At 41.6% G+C, this 18,004-nt stretch overlaps 1 protein-coding gene across 1 annotated transcript in view; it reads right to left on the reverse strand.

The window, feature by feature from the left end:
• Positions 1–1,315: 1,315 nt before the first annotated feature.
• LOC134585764 (uncharacterized) overlaps positions 1,316–18,004 on the reverse strand; it is a 131,725-nt gene continuing 115,036 nt past the window's right edge. Inside the window, exon 9 of the mRNA XM_063441230.1 lies at positions 1,316–2,217. Coding sequence (XP_063297300.1) covers positions 1,316–2,217 — 902 coding nt within the window. The remainder of the gene's footprint in view (positions 2,218–18,004) is intronic.

The following is an 18,004-nucleotide window of genomic DNA, read 5'->3' on the forward strand; positions in this document are numbered from 1 at the left end:
TTGGAAGCATTGAATAACTAGACTGCAAAGATGGACGCACTTTTCCTGCATATCCCATAAGTGGGGATTATACCGCTTTATGCCATCTATACTAAAGCTGGTCATAGCTCTTTTAATTGTGAGTGTATTACCGTCTTTTTAAATATATCACACAAAACACTGGCAAAAGGTAATATGGAAGGTCTTCCCCATGTACACTGTCTATTCATGAAGGATGCTCATTCCCATAGGTCTGAAGGGGGGGGGGGGGGGTATGTCACATTGTGTCTAGAATGGTAGGGAAGGTCATAGTCTATCCACTCACCTCTTCCTAATTAATTAATTAGCAGCAGGTAAGGATTGTTCAATGTTTAGTTAGTGCTCTAAAAGAGCTAGGATTTAGTTTGTAGTATTTTTGAGTCACCTGTGTATGGCCAAGTGTGGAATTTGTTTACTTATTGAAAACAACTATTCCTTTCTGCAATTTCAAGTCTGCTGCCGAGATTTTATTGGCTGTAAATAGTTCCTGTTTAATAATAATATTTGATAAAATATTAACATTTGGAATTAATTTTGACTTTCTATGAGCCAACTATTGTTATATATCTTTGCTACATATGTTCTTATTCAAAGCTGTAGTGAATGTATTTTGAGATGAATGGTGATCACTCAGAGAAGGTTTTTTTTGTCATTAGTTTTTTAAGTGCTATGTGTAACTTTTCAACATTTGATTATTCCAGAGCACATTGTGTTACTATTACACATTGGTTTTATGGTTTTAGAGATTTCCAGTTTAGGCTCATTTGAACATGTGGGTGATTGGCTTATTTCATCCTTTCCTGGTGCACATTTTCATCCTTTCATCCTTTCCTTGTGCACATTTTTATAAATATTTATAGTTTAATCTATTTTGAGAGACAAATCAAATTTACAGTGGATTGCCATTTCTTTACCAAAAAATTTTGCACTTTGCAAAAGCTGTTGGTACTTTGCAAGAACAGTGAGTAATGTGGGAGTAACAGTGGTGTCTAGGTGCTACCGTACTGTATGTCGTACCATGTTTATGTTTACATTACGCCCCGTTTCTCCCCCTGTCTGAGGGCTATGCCAGTTGGCACAGTAGTGGTCCCTCCAGATATATTTTACTTTTTCATAAAAGGAGGTGCTTGAACACTGATATGCAGATAGGAAAATGTGCACTTTAATAACAAAAAAATCAAAATGACAGAAAAATCAATTAAGTAAATATGCAGCATAGAAAATCATCAATATATCTAATATATAATACACAAGAAACACGTAAATATATATATATATATATTCAGAGTAAAATAATTCATAACCTGTTAAGAAAGTATGCCTTTTTGTTAATTTCTGGCCTAAAAATCATTATAAAACATTTTGGAAAAAATATACAGCCTAGAAGTCCAGCACTTGAAGCCAATATAGCAAAAACCTCTGCAGCCACCATGTATTTCCCTTTGGTGCTCAGATAAGGTGGGATCATCGCAATCCAAACACTGCAGAACACCAGCATGCTGAAAGTGATGTACTTGGCCTCATTAAAGCTGTCCGGTAATGTCCTGACTAAATAAGCTGCAATAAAACTAACAGCTGCCAGAATCCCCAGGTAACCAAGAACAGAGTAAAATGCAATAACTGAGCCTTCGTTACACTGAATGATGATCTTTCCTATATAAGAATAGGTGTCTGTCTCCTGAAAGGGGGGAGAAATAGTCAACCAAATTATACTAATTGTGACTTGAACAGAGGAGAAGAACAAGACTATGGTATTGGACAGTTTGACTCCAATCCACTTTTTCCACACACTGTTTGGTTTGGTGGCTTTGAAAGCAATATAAACCATGATTGTTTTGGCCAATACAGATGACATGGCTACCGAGAAGATGATTGCAAAAGATATTTGGCGGAGAATGCAGGTTATATTCACAGGACGTCCAAGGAATAAAAACACACAGAGGAAGCTCAGCATGATGGAGACAAGGAGAATAAAGCTAAGGTTCCTGTTATTGGCTTTAGCAATTGGTGTTTCCCAAAATGAAATAAAAACCAATACTATTAATATGGTTAACAAGCAAAACAGAACTGAGATCGATGCCAATATCATGGTCAACACATCTTCCGTGAAGGAGAGAAACTCCATTAATTTTGGAATGCATTGATCTTGCTTCATGTTTGGCCTTTCATATTCTGTGCATTTTATGCAGTTTTCACTGTCTGAAACCAAGAGACACAGATACATTTAAATATAATACTTACAGTTTATTTATTACAATATATATATATATGTTGGAAGGCCATTTGGCCTGAATTTGTGGGAGGAGTTATGATCCTATTTAAACCCTACCCCCTCTACTTACCATTGTTGTGCAAGCTGTTTGTCTTCACAATTGCAACTAGCAATTCGAGTCCGTTGTTCCCGCCAAAGTCAGTCTCCAGTAAACAGTCCGTCGCCAGCAGCTTTTCCTCCGTCTTCCATGCCCGTCCACCGGCTTCTACCCGACTTCCCTACTCGCTACCCGGCTTCCGGTCACGAGACCGGCACGTCCACGTAAGCATGACGTGGGAAATAGCGTTCGGCTATTTCCCATGTTCAGGCCTAAAAACGCGGGGATAGGCTCCCTTCATTACTTACCTATTCGTGCTGTTACGCTGTTCGTGTACTTCCGCGTTCGTGCGGCTAACAGCCGAACGCGGAATACACACGCTTTCATTTACTTTCGTTTAATTCTATGTACCGTATGTGCACACTTACCCTACGTCCGTCTGTTCTTTCTTACGTTCGTTCACCCAAACACGTTCAAACGGCTTTTTCATGTAACCTTTCATTTTTTTACACGTTACAGCCTGCAGCTGATTATTCAATTGGCTTTCGTTTAAATCCTTTCATGTGTTCCATTTACCGAATGCGGGAGTTCTTTCTATTTATAGTACTCTTGTTCATCCGGTTAACTGAACGAAAGGGGCTTCAGTGTTTAAATTTACTAATCTACTATAAAATATCTAGTTATATCTCTTTACTTATACCAAGCACTCACATAAAGATTTTTCCTATATGATGTTAAGTTTATTATATGGCCCTTAAATTCACCACTGGGTGAAATATATGTGTTTAAAAAAAAAAAAAAAAATTCCGTCCATGGTCACATAATTATTTTTCACAGGGTAATCTTCTTAAAGGCACAATTTGACTCATTATTTTATAATTTACATATATAATACACCTCTACTTTCCTCCAATCATCCTTCAAGAAGCTGTATCCCAGTACCCTGTATTACTGTATCAGGTAAGTAGGTTTAACAGATCTCCTTTTCCCTCAAGTCCTCATTCAGCCTCCACGGCCTCATTCAGCCTCCCCACCTCCCAAAGTGGGTTCTAAACTTCTAACAGGCCAGTTCTGAGATTCCTCACGTCGTTTAAAACATCAATCACGCAAACCTACACCACCTTGCTACTACTTATACTTTTCTTCAAACAGAGCTCCAAGAAGAGGTACCCAGTATCCTGCATTTTGGTAACAGGTAAGAAGGTTTACTATTTTTACGTTTTCCCTTGAGGCCTCATTCAGCCTCCACGGCCTCATACATCCCCCCACCTCCCAAAGTGGGCTCTACACTTCAAAAAGTACCTGGGCTAAGATTCCTCACAAAATGTCAACAACAATCTCATAATCATAATCCACCATATTACTACTATATCACACGGTACATGTTTTGTCATTTATTTCTACATATCATTACTTAGACCTGTGTCATTGCCACCAAGTCCTACGCCATCGACAACCTACAGGCTACCTGGTTCCCTGCATTGCAGTATCAGGTATTGGTAATCTTACTCACTAAGATTACATTTCTCCTTAAGGCCTCACTTTGCCTTCATATCATTCAAAAAATTCACATTTATGGGAATCCGGGGGCTTGTCTCTAATTTACGGACCAACGTTCAGGTCCCTCAGCTTACCCACGTTCATACGTTACAGTATCTCTGGTACACACCTTCTCATACGTTCAACATTTTTACACTCTTTATATTAGTGGCACACCTCAGGCCCACTAGCATCTTTTTCCCCCTAAGGTTTCCCGGCCTGTTCTCTGCACACGCAAGAATATATTATAATCTTCCGGCTCGTTGCCCAAATAAAGAGGACAAACACTCAAGGTTAATTATCTACATACGTTACATCACACCATTCTAAGAGACAAGCCCCATTAGGCTAGAGAACTGGCATTGAGGGTTAGGCGCTGGCCTTAGCTATCCTAATTAATACTATGGTCCCGCGAGGTCTACACCCCACCTCAACACGGAGGTTCAGCTGGCTCACAAAGGCTCAGCCCAATGTTCCCAGGCCCGGCTCTAGCTCACAAGGGCCGTCAGCTTACTCCTCAGATTCCAAACAGGAGACCCCATTCGCTATCCTGGCCAGCCTCTAAATGGTTAACAGGCTCATAAATGGAATCCGCTCTTGCCACACCAGGTGTCTCGTTAAGCCCGGCAGGCGCTCACCTGGCGATCTTGGTCATACAGTCTGGCTTACCCCTCATTTCCGTCCCCGTCCCCCACCACCCACTATCACTACTCCATACGTCTCACCGGCCCACCCTGTTCCAATTTCCATGGAAAAAGTAATTCTCGATGAAAAGGACGTTAAACTAATATCACTACTTAACTTCAGAAGACTCCCTACAGTAAAATGGTTATATTCTTGGCGACATTTCAGTACTCCAAAGAGTGACACCCACGACTTAACAAGCTTTCCATTCCTCTGTTTATCATTGCCTCTCGCATAGAGACAGCTACTTCCACTTCTCACCACCCCTTCAACACACGCACTAGTCAGGGAGGCGGCCAGAGGGACAAGCTGGGCTGACCATTTCATTTCTGGGGAAGGCTTGGGTGCACTATGACTTTAATCCTGGGGTATGCTATTTCACTACATGCAGGGTTTTGCACATCTGCTCCAGAACCTACAACTATTCCACATACGCAGCTCGTCTGTCACCTAAGATACGCCCAACTAAGGTTAACATTGTTATCCTAATATACTATCTGCATTTACACCCAGATGGGCATCTGGTAGATTCTGGTGCCCGGTTTCTCACAGGGGTTCACACGGGTCTTATCGCCATTCACACAGGTACACTTGTATGCCCTAACCTATTATCCCTAACCTATTATTGACCCTCTTATGGTGGACCACCTTCTGTCCACAGCAGTCATGCGCTGGGTTCACGATCACCTCCTTACGGTCTTCACACTTCTCATCTTGGCGTACCCTATAATACATCTGATCATAGACCTCTTCCGCACCGCACTCTACATCCATTCCCAACATCAAACTCCCTCATTCCCGCTATGGAGTTCTCACTGCACTACGCAAATCGATCATGCCATACAAGCTATCACTTAGCAAGTAGTAAGGCTTGGTTGAGCAAGATGGACTTATCCAACGCCTTTAATCTACTATCTATTCACCCTTCACTATGGCACCTGGCCTACGTTCGGGCGGCCATCCTCTCTAACCATTTTGTGGCTGTTTTCACAGGCTGACTTGACTGGCAGCAACCTCTCAGCTTTTTTTAGCCTGCTTTTACATTCCTGGTGTCCACAATACAGTCGCTGAAGCTCTTTCACGCTCAGTTTAAGGTCTCCCTACGACCTACTACATACCATCCAGGATACAACCTTTTTATGAGATAATCTTGGACTAAGCACACAGTTACACCTCATACAGCTACGCACGCTTCACGCAGTTTCACGACAACTCTATCACTCACGCCAGGGCTTTGTATATTGTTCCATGTCACAAGTAGAGTTTGCTTGATTCAAGACTTTTTTTAAACTATTGTACTTTTTGCCTTTTTCTCTAGACCTACATATCAAGCATCTTATTTATACCTCCTATGCTGTCACTCCGTTTTACGTATCCAAGGTCAGCCACACACTATCAGTACTAATCCATTACTTCACGTCTAAACATTCCATTAAAGTAAGCTACATCATGGCTTCCTTTGCTGGTCTCTCTTTTTCGCAAAAGCGCTGCATCAGCGCTTCCAAGCTCTTACACCCCAGTTCACATCACTAGGCGATGGGGCCACAGGTAATCCTCAGCTTAGTTACACATATACCTCAATCAGAGTAAAAGCTCCTTACTAGCTTTCAGTACACAAGCCGTATAAACTTGCAATAAAGTGTGTTTTCTTTGAATCCTCTTTTTGCCCTCTTTTACAGGCCTACTCGTACGTTGGTTTTGGCACACCTCAACCAACTTTGCTTCTCCTTCTACATTCCATTACATATTAGATAAATTCCGAGCACAAGTTGGAAGGCCATTTGGCCTGAATTTGTGGGAGGAGTTGTGATCCTATTTAAACCCTACCCCCCCTACTTACCTTTGTTGTGTAAGCTGTTTGTCCCCACCCACCTACACCCATCTATATTAACAATTCACCTTTGTGGGCCCTCTTTTACAGGCCTACTCGTACGTTGGTTTCGGCACACCTCAACCAACTTTGCTTCTCCTTCTACATTCAATTACGTATTGGATAAATTCCGACCACAAATATATATATGTATATATATATTTATTTGTGGTCGGAACTTAATTTGTATATGAAAATAAAGAAGAGGGGGAAGTTGTTAGTGGTGTGCCGGCACCAACGTACGGGTAGTCCTGTAATAAAGAGGGCCCACCAGAGGTAATGTAATGATGATAGTAAGTTTATTAAAGGGAGCGGTCACTCTAACAGGAACCAGCATAGGTAAGCAGGGGAGTAGAGCTTTTATAGGGAAACCTCCTCCTACAAATTCAGGCCTATGGCCTTTTACTTGTTGTTACAAAACTGTTACAAACAAGCTTTATGTTGTTCCTTGCTACAATATTGCTTCGGCACTTGAATCCTGTACCCAACTCACGAACGGATTACTTGCACCAATCCGTTAAACGAATAACGGACCACCCAGTCCCTGGCATGTGCCGCCACTTAACCCCGGTCACCTTTCAAACTACCGAACGACCGACCACCCTGCGAGGGGAGTGTGTTACCACTTGATCGCCCAGAGAGTTGCGGAGTTTGATGCCGAGGTCCCGCTGCCTATTGACGCACTCAAAAACATGGCCGCCATCGCAGGCTCAGGGCCAAATATGCAAACGGACTTTGTAACGAAGAAACTAAGCATAAGGTTGTGGGTTTGAGGCGCTCTTCGGTGAACTATTGCACCTAGACCGGGGCTACAGAATGAATGGTGGAAGTCCCGAAATGTAGCTAAAAATGTTGAAGTTATATATTTGTAACCTGTTTTTTTGTGTGTAATAAAAACGTGGTATTTGAGCGCTTGGAGATAATTGTATTGTCAAAGCCGTTGGATTCATTATCTCCAAGCTGGGCGGTGACAAATTCAAACAATGCATTTAATTCTGATTGGTTGATCCCTTGTGTTATTCCTGTATCCCATCAGGTCCAGAGGGGCTTGTCCCTGGACCTGATATTTTGCATAAATACCGATCCCTCTGTGCCATTAAAGCCAGTTCTTGTTTGACCTTCAAATCGCAGCCTCAACTCGTTTTGTGGGGAAAAGAGTATCCAAGCTGTACAATAGCTAGTGAGATTATTCTACATTTACAGGAACCTTTTGGTCGTCGAGCTGATGCGACTTCTCTGTCTCTCCAAACCGGGATCCAGATCATCCAACTGGTCCAGCTTCTAGCTAGCCTGGCAGTAACCGTAACACTTGTGGTTGGAACTTAATTCGTATATGAAAATAGAGAAGAGGGGGAAAGTTGGTAGTGGTGTGCCGAAACCAACGTACGGGTAGGCCTGTAATAAAGAGTACAGAAGATATTGCAGAAAGCACACTTTATTCATAATTTACAATGCTAGAACTTTGAAGGCTTTCCTGATTTCTTTCTCAGGAAGTGGAATATAAGTGCTCTAAACATAGGATTTCCATCTGCCCAGTCTTTTGATGATATGGACTGATGTGTCCATGCTGGATGCTGAGTAGGCTGCCCAAATTCTGAAGGAATGACCAGAAAAAGTGGCCGGGCAGATGGAAATCCTCTGTTTAGAGGACTTATATTCCACATCCTGAGAAAGAAATCAGGAAAGCCTTCAAAGTTCTAGCATTGTAAATCTTCGCAGTAATGTTCTAACGTTGGTTATGAATTTTGAAGTGATAAGTGGGTGTCCGTGAAGCAGTAGTAGGGGTCAGTTAGATGGGAGACTGAAGTTTGTGGATAGAAATAAGTCAAGTATTTTAACGGGACACCAGAGGTTCTCTGTAGGAAACAGGGGGATTGTAGTTGGGTAGTTTGTGTGATTGGTTTTAGATGAGTGTAGAGACATGGTCACCATTTTTGGTATTATATAAAGAAATAGTGGAAGTGCACTCAACCCTTCATCCAGGAATCCAGGGTGCTTTTTCACTGGATAAGTCCCAGTACCAGAATGGAACAAATATAAACTTATAAAATGTAGAAAATAATCCAGGCACTCCAACGAATTCCAAGAAAAATAGGCAATTTATTAGAACCAGCAGCTACACAGTGACGTTTCAACGCCTCATGGTCTTTATCAAGCTTGATAAAGACTCTGAGGGGTTGAAACGTCGCTGTGTAGCTGCTGGTTCTAATAAATTGCCTATTTTTCTTGGAATTCGTTGGAGTCCCTGGATTATTTTCTACATTTTAACCGTTTTTGGTTATGTCCGATAGTTTTAAACAGGAGCTGATATCCATTTGACGGACCACCGTAAACTCTTGTGGTCTCAGGAAGCTGTAGAAAATGAGGTAAATGGATGCTTTGATGACAGAGTTAGTCTGGGTATTAAAGGGATTTGTGTCCAATAAGTCTGACATGGTCCTGAATATGGTTCTGTCAATGGGTAATTTATTGGTAGTTGGAGGTCTATTTTGTTGATGCCTTTGAGAATAGATTTGATGGGGTACGTAGAAAGGAAAGGTGGGTGATTGGGAAATGTAGTGAGGACATGGTGCTGTAAAGCTGTAAGATATAATGTAATACTGTTATCTGCTAGGTTTAGGTTTAGGTGGCAAAAGGAGGCAAAAGCCACCATGGTCTCGATAGAATAATTATCTGAAACATGGTACTCCCCACAAAATTTGTGGAACACAGTCGAAGCCCTGTCGTAGGTTTTGGTGTTGGTACACAGAGCGTTATGTGAGAGTGACCTGCGTGGGTCAACAATTTTGTCAATCCATCGTTAACTCTGGAAAAATCGATATTCTGGATGGGAGCAGGTTGGTGAAGGGATGTACCTTGCAGAATGCCTGAAAGTTTGATGGGACAAAGTGACAGCTGGCGTATTATGAATGTCTGCAATGTGTTTGCACGCTATAAAGGACTGTAGTTTGGCGGCTAGCCACGTCAATACTGAATTAACTGCATAATGGTTGAGGAGGAAGCATATCCTTATTTATGTTTATGCAAGATTCCAAATCTGAGTCTTGACTGCCTTACCGGTCCACAGATGACCCCAAGTATGGACTGCTGCTACAATGGGATAAATCTTGAAAAGGCAGAAGTTTCCCTGAAGGCCAGTAAGGCAAGCACTTTTTGCCACATGTCCCTGAACCAGTACTTACCAAAATAATAGCCAAGCACGAGTGGCCTGCTACATCGGTCCTAATAACAGGAGAGTGCTCTTCAGTGGGGGGAATGAACATGGATATGCAGTTCCACTCTTCTGGGAAGTGATTCCCCATAATTAAATTGGCTATGGCTGGTGGGTTGAGGACTATGGTGCCATTGTCCGCCCGCCGGGTAGGAGTAACTGTAGCCTGGAAATGCAGGATCTCTCTTGTGGAATGATATGCATCACAAAACTGAGGTAAACCAGTAGAGATTTGGGGTCCCTTCGAGTACCAGTACCTTTGGAGGAACTGGTCCAGTTCTTGTCTGATACATACCAACTTCACAACGGGGAGGCGTGACTGACTGGACAATGAATCGAGTGAGATAACCGGGAATACCACATGTCTTGTGGGCCTGTTGTATGACAGGGGACAATGGGGCACCTAGTGCCGACACCAGTTCAGTGGAGCTAATAATACTACATGGAGTGAGGGATCCTGCCTCGATCAGTAAATTCGACCAATAGTGTATGGCTGAGGGGCATCTGACCATATTCAGAAGCAATATAGAAAAAACTAAAAGTTTACTGTGGTGCTATATTACACAGAATTCCTAGGGTTTTTAAAGTGTTCCCTTATAGACACTCACAATATAATAATGAAAGAAAAGAAAAAAAAAACAAAAGGAAAAAAAACGTGTGATTCACCATAAAGTGATAATAATAAAAATTGATACAAACTGGATATCTTAGATGTATTCAATATGAATATCTATAGAAATAATATAAAAATATATAGTGTAATATGGTTTACACATATGAAAGGTGGGGGTGGTAGAGAACTCACAAAATCAAGATGAATTCAGGCTTATCTCCCCTGATAGGGAATAATAGCCTAAACCAAGAAATAGATCTAGCGGGACTTATTTAATTTTATTTTATTATTATTATTATTATTTATATTTATTTTTATTTTTTATTTTTATTTTCATTTCATTATTTTTATTTCATCTTTATTTTCATTTTCATTTTTATTTTATTTTTTCCGATATATCCGAAGGATGTAACTAATACTTGTTCTTTATTTACAGATAGATTATTTATTTCCTTTGAAATATTGATGTATTATGAAGTATTTTTTTCATGTCTTTTGTACAAGTGTTGGGCATGATAATATCTCTTTTTCCTTTATAAGTCAAAACACATTTTTTTCTCCCCTCCCCCTTTTCCATTTTCCCCCCTTTTTACAGAGATTTTCCATAAAATAAATATATATATATATATATTTTTATGGATAAGGATTTTTCTATATAAATACCATTTTGTATGCAGGAATATATGCCTTCTCTTGGAGGATTTACGTATATACAAGTATATGCATGTGATGTGTGTGTATATATATATAATTTTTGTATATATATGCATTCCCTGTAACTCTTTATGCATACATTTCTTTCTTTATATATACGAGCAATCTTTTTGCATGTAAGGTTTCTCTGTATAATCTTCCTTAAATCCACATATTCCCAAATTCACTTTGAAAATATATTAATATTGATCTGTCTTTATTTCAAATAAACTAAAGATGTTAAAATGCCCAATACTTATTAAATACGCTGTATCACTGTATTGTATATGTATCCCTCGCATGCATTTTCGTAATACTGTTCTGACAAAACATCCGACAGAAAGCTTTACACTTTTTCCGCAATAGCGGAAATGACGTCACCCGGAAGTACCGAATGCGTTCCAGAGTGGAACGCACGCCATCATCTGTAAGCGGTTTCTTCATTTTCCGGCGGTCATATAAGAAGAACCCCCTTTGGAGTATCATCTCACATTCTTGAGGAAGTCCAAGAAGGACGAAACGCGTTGGACCTGTTCATCTAGTTCATATGTGTAGCGGATTGGTCCTGGGCTATCCTACAACATGCATAGGAATAATTGTATTCGTTTATATTGGCAGTTGAATGTGTGTAAAGTACTGTATTCCTCTGGTTGTTCGGTAGAATCATTCGAATAAAACAAGGGAATGAAACTACCGAACAACCAGACCACCCTGTGTAAAGTGTGCCTTCAATTACCGTTTGCAACAATGTTGCAAACGGGTAATTACCTATTCGTGCAGTGTGGTCTTTGTCCTCTGGGTGGCCGCCATTCGGGATACGAACACGTGGCGGCGGCCATCTTAAACTGCCGAACAGCGGTGTTTTGCCGTCGAGTGTCTGGAACCGAAATCGGACACTTGACTAGGCAACCACCGCTGAGACCTCCAGACTCCCAATACTTCGTGGGGAAACTACCGAACGGCCCGCCATTCGGTAGAAAGAACCCCATGAACTAGGGGATTCATCCGAATCCCCGTCAGGCCACTTAACAGCAATAATTCACCTGTTTGTATTCGCCTGTTTGTGACCGGCCGCAGGGCCAAAATGCATGGAACTGTTTTCGGATACTTTACCCATGCGGTCGGTCAATACTTTAAAGTCCCATAACTCCCGAACGCTTTATCCAAATGGGCTGATTTTAACATATGTTGTTCCTCCAGACTAGGGCTATCTGGAGATATTGGATTTGTGGATGTACCCCAAGTATTTAGGGTACATCCAAAACTTGGGTAAAACTATGTACATGATAAGGGGATTATGATGCTAGAGGAGGGGAGGAGATGTGTGGGAGGTTACTGTTCACAGATTGGATAATGTATTAAGTGATAGAACCTCCTCCCTTGCATGGGAGAGGGCTTTATAAGGCACTGTGGAATAAAGCTTGTCAGTTCTGCTCCTGAAACTGTGTGTCGTCCAGTTATTGGGATTGCGTTGGGATACTGCTGTATTATTTTACCTGCTGGAAACCTTGTCTGTGGATTTAACATCACCTTGTTCCTGAGCCTCACTGGGATCTCTAGTGGAGAATAGCTGTGAAAGATCGGCTCTCCGCTACAATATGAACTTTTGTTTTAATTTTGACTGCTGCAACTGTCTGCTATTTCCTGCTGTGATCCGATTGGCTGATTTGCATGGAGACCACCTTGGTGTGGAGACAAGCTGTCTTTTATTTGCAACATTGTAAGTGCAATATTTGTAATAAATTGTAATACTTTTTATACAATATGCACCATCATTTCTCTTCCTTTACTTTGAGTGAGCAAAGAATATTGATCATTCTACATCAGGAGTTACATCGCTGGAAGTCCATTCCATCGCTATTATTCCCTATCAGGGGAGATACACCTGAATTCATCTTGATTTTGTGAGTTCTCTACCACCCCCACCTTTCATATGTGTTAACCATATTACACTATATATTTTTATATTCTTTCTATAGATATTCATATTGAATACATCTAAGATATCCAGTTTGTATCAATTTTTATTATTATCACTTTATGGTGAATCACACGGTTTTTAATTTCGTTTTTTTTTTTTTTTTCATATTCAGAAGCAGCCAGTGAAGAGTTTCTGCAATTATAATGAACAGCTTCAGGCTGCTCCTGGAGCTGAAACGTGAGTCTGGTGGCGAAGTAATAATTATCCCTCCATTGAATGCCATGGGTATACCAGAGAAACGGATGGGTTGGTAGTAACCTGAAAGGCGTTAATTATATTCATCTTACTAAGTCAGGCTTGTTTGCCGGCCAGTAGCATGGCATGTATGGCATAATCCCCGGAGGCATATTGGAGAGAGAATACCTTCGCCGGTATTAATGAATTTAAACTAGGGTTTCTGGAGAATGAGGCGCTGACAAATCGATAATCAAAACATTTTATTAGATGTACTGTTGGTAACCCTACCCATAGGGTTAGAGTGCCATGTAGAAACAGGAGGGTGTGGAAAAGGACAGATCATAAAGCCTGAAGAGGTGCTACTAACCCTGTGTGGAAACCCAGAAATCGAATATTGCACCGGGTGAGGGGTGAGGTGGGTACGTAAATTCCAAACAAAGGTGTCAGTGTTTTCCTCCGTCAGTCATTTCCTAGTGAAAAGCTTAGAAGGGCACATGGCTTTTGCATGTGCCCTGAAGCAGATAGAGCAAATATGCAACAACCTGCAGGCATTGTAGTAACATGCTCCAGCATTAAAGTTGTTGCATATTTGTCCCTTGCTTAGGAATGCTACTGGTCTGCCCAGCTTATCTCTCTGTCCCCTATCCTGACTGACAAAGGGGTTGGAGGATGGGTAGGAAGTGGAGGGGTGAGATGTAGAGTGTTCTGCTTCGCAGGGGTACAAGTTGGAGGAGTGTGAGGTAGAGGAGCACACTGCACAACACGGGGGTCTCAAGCCAACAAAATACCTGCAGAACAGCTCTGTGTTCAACTGACTCCAATAGATGAGAGTGTTGGACTGTGAAAGAGCCACTGCTGCCTTAGATGAAATTGACCTGTGATAGTCATAGAAGGCGAAACCTCTGTATTAGTGCCCCAAGTCCACCACCTTGTGTAGATAGAGGTCGAATTCCTCTCGCCTCTGAGGGTATACAGATCAGATGATGTCCCTGTATAGTCCAAAGCCGAGAACGAATTTGGGGATGGGGAGATTTTTATTGAGACGTGGGTCCCTAGTTTTGAGGACCACAGACATGTCTCCAAAACTAAAAGCTCTATTTTCTAGAATATCCTGAGAAGCTATGTGGAGAGAGACTAGACTAACATCCTTGCCATCCAGAATGTCTTTCCTAATGGAAGCTAAAATGGAATTAACAGAGTTGACGCTGTGAGAAGTGGAGGGAGTGATAGTAATTTCCCTACCTTGCGTGTTTGAAGGTGCTCCATTGCTGGGCCTGGAATGTGAGGTGTGCTGGTAACTGTAGGGATTATGGTTTCTATCTTGGTCATTCTCTCATTGACAAGATGGATGACAAAGTGTCTTGAAACTGTCCCGAATGGCTGACATTAGGCTCCTGAGAACTTGTGTTGGGCCTGGGATCGTTGGACTGGATCATTAATACCTTAAAGAGTTCTGCTTTCATAGCTGTGGTCGGGAAAGGAATGTTCATACGGCGTAGTTCTGCTGCCAATTTAGGGATGGTTCAAGATCTCAGAGACCCAGGGGTAGTGGTTATGAGAGATACGGCTGGTGAGATAGGTCTAATCGGTGTACTGGGCCCGGGGGGGAGAGTCCTGGAGAGACAAGTTGTCTTCATGGAGTGATTCTTGCTACTTCCTATGAAGAGATTAGTAAACACAACATTTTTGAGCCAAAGGTGAAATACCGTATAGAACTGGTTTGATAGCTAGTACCAATGGCGGACAAATTTACTAACCATGATAGGTGAATCCCTGCTAATTTCCAAGTGGCGCAGAGAGGCTCTACCTATGATATGGCCCGTGGGGAAAATAAAAAAATGTTTGGCCGTGACATGTGACATTCTAAAACAACCCCTGCAGAAGGGGATATGAGGCCATTTCACTAAAGTGGGCCACGTGGGCGATACCTCCATGTGAGGTGGGTGGGGGTGGGGAGGCCTCATGGGAACTAGAAGTTGAAAGTATTAGGGGCAGGTCCTCTCCCTGGCAGACTGTTCTCTATCCCTGACTGGGGCTTGTCTTATAGGAAAACAGTGTAAAGGTAACCGTATGTACCTAATAACCAGATGAGATAGACCCTGAGTGGAAGCTGGATGCCTATTTTGAAAGAGGATCAATTATTAACTAATGATAAGTGGAGTAATGGCTATATCCTAGTGAATATATGTATATATAAAGGTACCCTTAGCTGAGCCTAAGAGAGAACTCTTATAGGAGTCTCTTATGTGCACCTGAAAGAAAAATTGGGGATATCTGTAATACGTAGCAATGTATAAATGTAAAACGGAACAAACTTTTTGTTGTATATATTGTATATGTTGTATATATATATATATATATTTTTAAAACACTGATCAGTCTCAGCATTAAAAATACCTGCCTAATATCATGTTTCATCTTATGCTGCTAAAACAGCTCTGATGCTTCAAGGAATAGACTACACAAGTCTTTTGAACACATCCAGTGTTCTGTGACTCTTTTTACCAGTTGATTGAAAGAGGTGTTTAGTAGATAACATCTATATTTTATTCATTCAGTAATATGATAATTATTTCTATTTGTATATATCATTATCATGGTATGTTACACAAAGGCACTGAACAGCCTAATACTGTGTAGGTTGCCCTAATGCTGCCAAAACAGCTATGATGTTACTTGGTATTGGCTCCACAAGACCGCTGAATGTGTCCTGTGTTGTCTGGAACCAAGACTTTAGCAGGATATCCTTTAAGTCCTTCAAGTTGTAAGGTGTGGCCTCCATTGATTGGGTTTGATGTTTCATCACATCCCATATATGCTCAATCGGTCTGGTAAGATCTGGTAAATATGGAGGCCAAGGCAACACCTTAAACTAATTGTGATGTTACTCGATTATTTCAGTATAGCAGTGTGCATTATCCTGTGTAAAGAGGTCACTGCCAGCAGCATAATAAAAAATCACATGGCCTTTCCATGTGTCTTTCTTCCTACCCAGCACCTTCACGTGTCTGCTTTCATCCAACCCAGCCAGTCCATGTTTCTCATATACTTTCCTCCAACCCCTCTGTGTATCCTTTCCTCCCCCAGCTCCTCCATGTTTCTCATTTCCTCCCCTTCCCCTCCATGTGTCTCCTTCTCCCATCCTCTACATATCTCATTCCCCCCATTCACTCCATTTGCCTCCTTCTCCCAGCCTCTACATATGTGTCATTTCCCCCAGCCCCTCCATGTGTCTCATTTCCTCCCCAGCCCCTCAATGTGTCTCCTTATCCCAGCCCCTACACGTGTCTCCTTCTCTCAGCCCCTATATGTGCCACTCTTTTGCTTTCCCACAGCCCCTATATGCTTCTCCTTTCCCCCAAGCCCCTCTATGTGTCTGCTATCCTCCCACCCAGCCCCTTCCTATCCCACAGTCCATCCATGTGTATCCTTTCCCCTCAGCCCTTCCATGTGTCTCTTTTCCTCCACCCAGCCCCTTCATGACATCCTGCTGCCATCTCTTCCCCTGGTAAATGACACGCATGCACCAGGCCATCCACCTGATCTAAAATAAAACATGAGTCATCAGACCAGGCAACCTACTTCCAATACTCCATCGCCCAGCTCTGATCCTTACATCCACATTGAAGACTCTTTCAGTGGACAGGGGTCATCAACAAACTTCAATGCACTGGGTGTTCAGACACTTTTCTATTATGGCCAGTAATAATTGTTTCAGCAATTTGAGCTACATTAGCATATGTGTGATCAGACCAGATGGACTAGCCTTCACTCCCTACATAACCATGATGCCGGATCACTGGTTGCCCTAGGTACTAATCACTGCATATGAGGAACACCCCACACGGCTTGCTGTTTTGGAGAAGGTCGGACCAGTTGTCTAGTCATCACTATCTGTCCCTTATAGAAACATAGAAACATAGAATGTGACGGCAGATAAGAACTATTCGGCCCATCTAGTCAGCCCAATTTTCTAAATACTTTCATTAGTCTCTGGCCTTATCTTATAGTTAGGATAGCCTTATGCCTATCCCACGCATGCTTAAACTCCTTTACTGTGTTAACCTCTACCACTTCAGCTGTAAGGCTATTCCATGCATCCACTACCCTCTCAGTAAAGTAATACTTCCTGGTATTATTTTTAAACCTTTGTCCCTCTAATTTAAGACTATGTCCTCTTGTTGTGGTAGTTTTTCTTCTTTTAAATATAGTCTCCTCCTTTACTGTGTTGATTCCCTTTATGTATTTAAATGTTTCTATCATATCCCCCCTGTCTTGTCTTTCCTCCAAGCTATACATGTTAAGATCATTTAACCTTTCCTGGTAAGTTTTATCCTGCAATCCATGAACCAGTTTAGTAGCCCTTCTCTGAACTCTCTCTAATATCCTTCTGAAGATACGGTCTCCAGTACTGCGTACAATACTTCAAGTGAGGTCTCACCAGTGTTCTGTACAATGGCATGAGCACTTCCCTCTTTCTACTGCTAATACCTCTCCCTATACAACCAAGCATTCTGCTAGCATTTCCTGCTGCTCTGTTACATTGTCTGCCTACCTTTAAGTCATCAGAAATAATCACCCCTAAATCCCTTTCCTCAGATGTTGAGGCTAGGACTCTATCAAATATTCTGTACTCTGCCATTGGGTTTTTACCTCCAAGATGCATTATCTTGCACTTATCAACATTAAATGTCAGTTGCCACAACTCTGACCATTTTTCTAGTTTACCTAAATCATTAGCCATTTGGCTTATCCCTCCTGGAACATCAACCCTGTTACATATCTTAGTATCATCAGCAAAAAGACACACCTTACCATCAAGACCTTCTGCAATATCACTAATAAAAATATTAAAGAGAATAGGTCCAAGTACAGATCCCTGAGGCACCCCACTGGTGACAAGCCCAAA

The sequence above is a fragment of the Pelobates fuscus genome, chromosome 1 (assembly GCF_036172605.1).
Source record: "Pelobates fuscus isolate aPelFus1 chromosome 1, aPelFus1.pri, whole genome shotgun sequence".
Classification (NCBI taxonomy): Eukaryota; Metazoa; Chordata; class Amphibia; order Anura; family Pelobatidae; genus Pelobates; species Pelobates fuscus.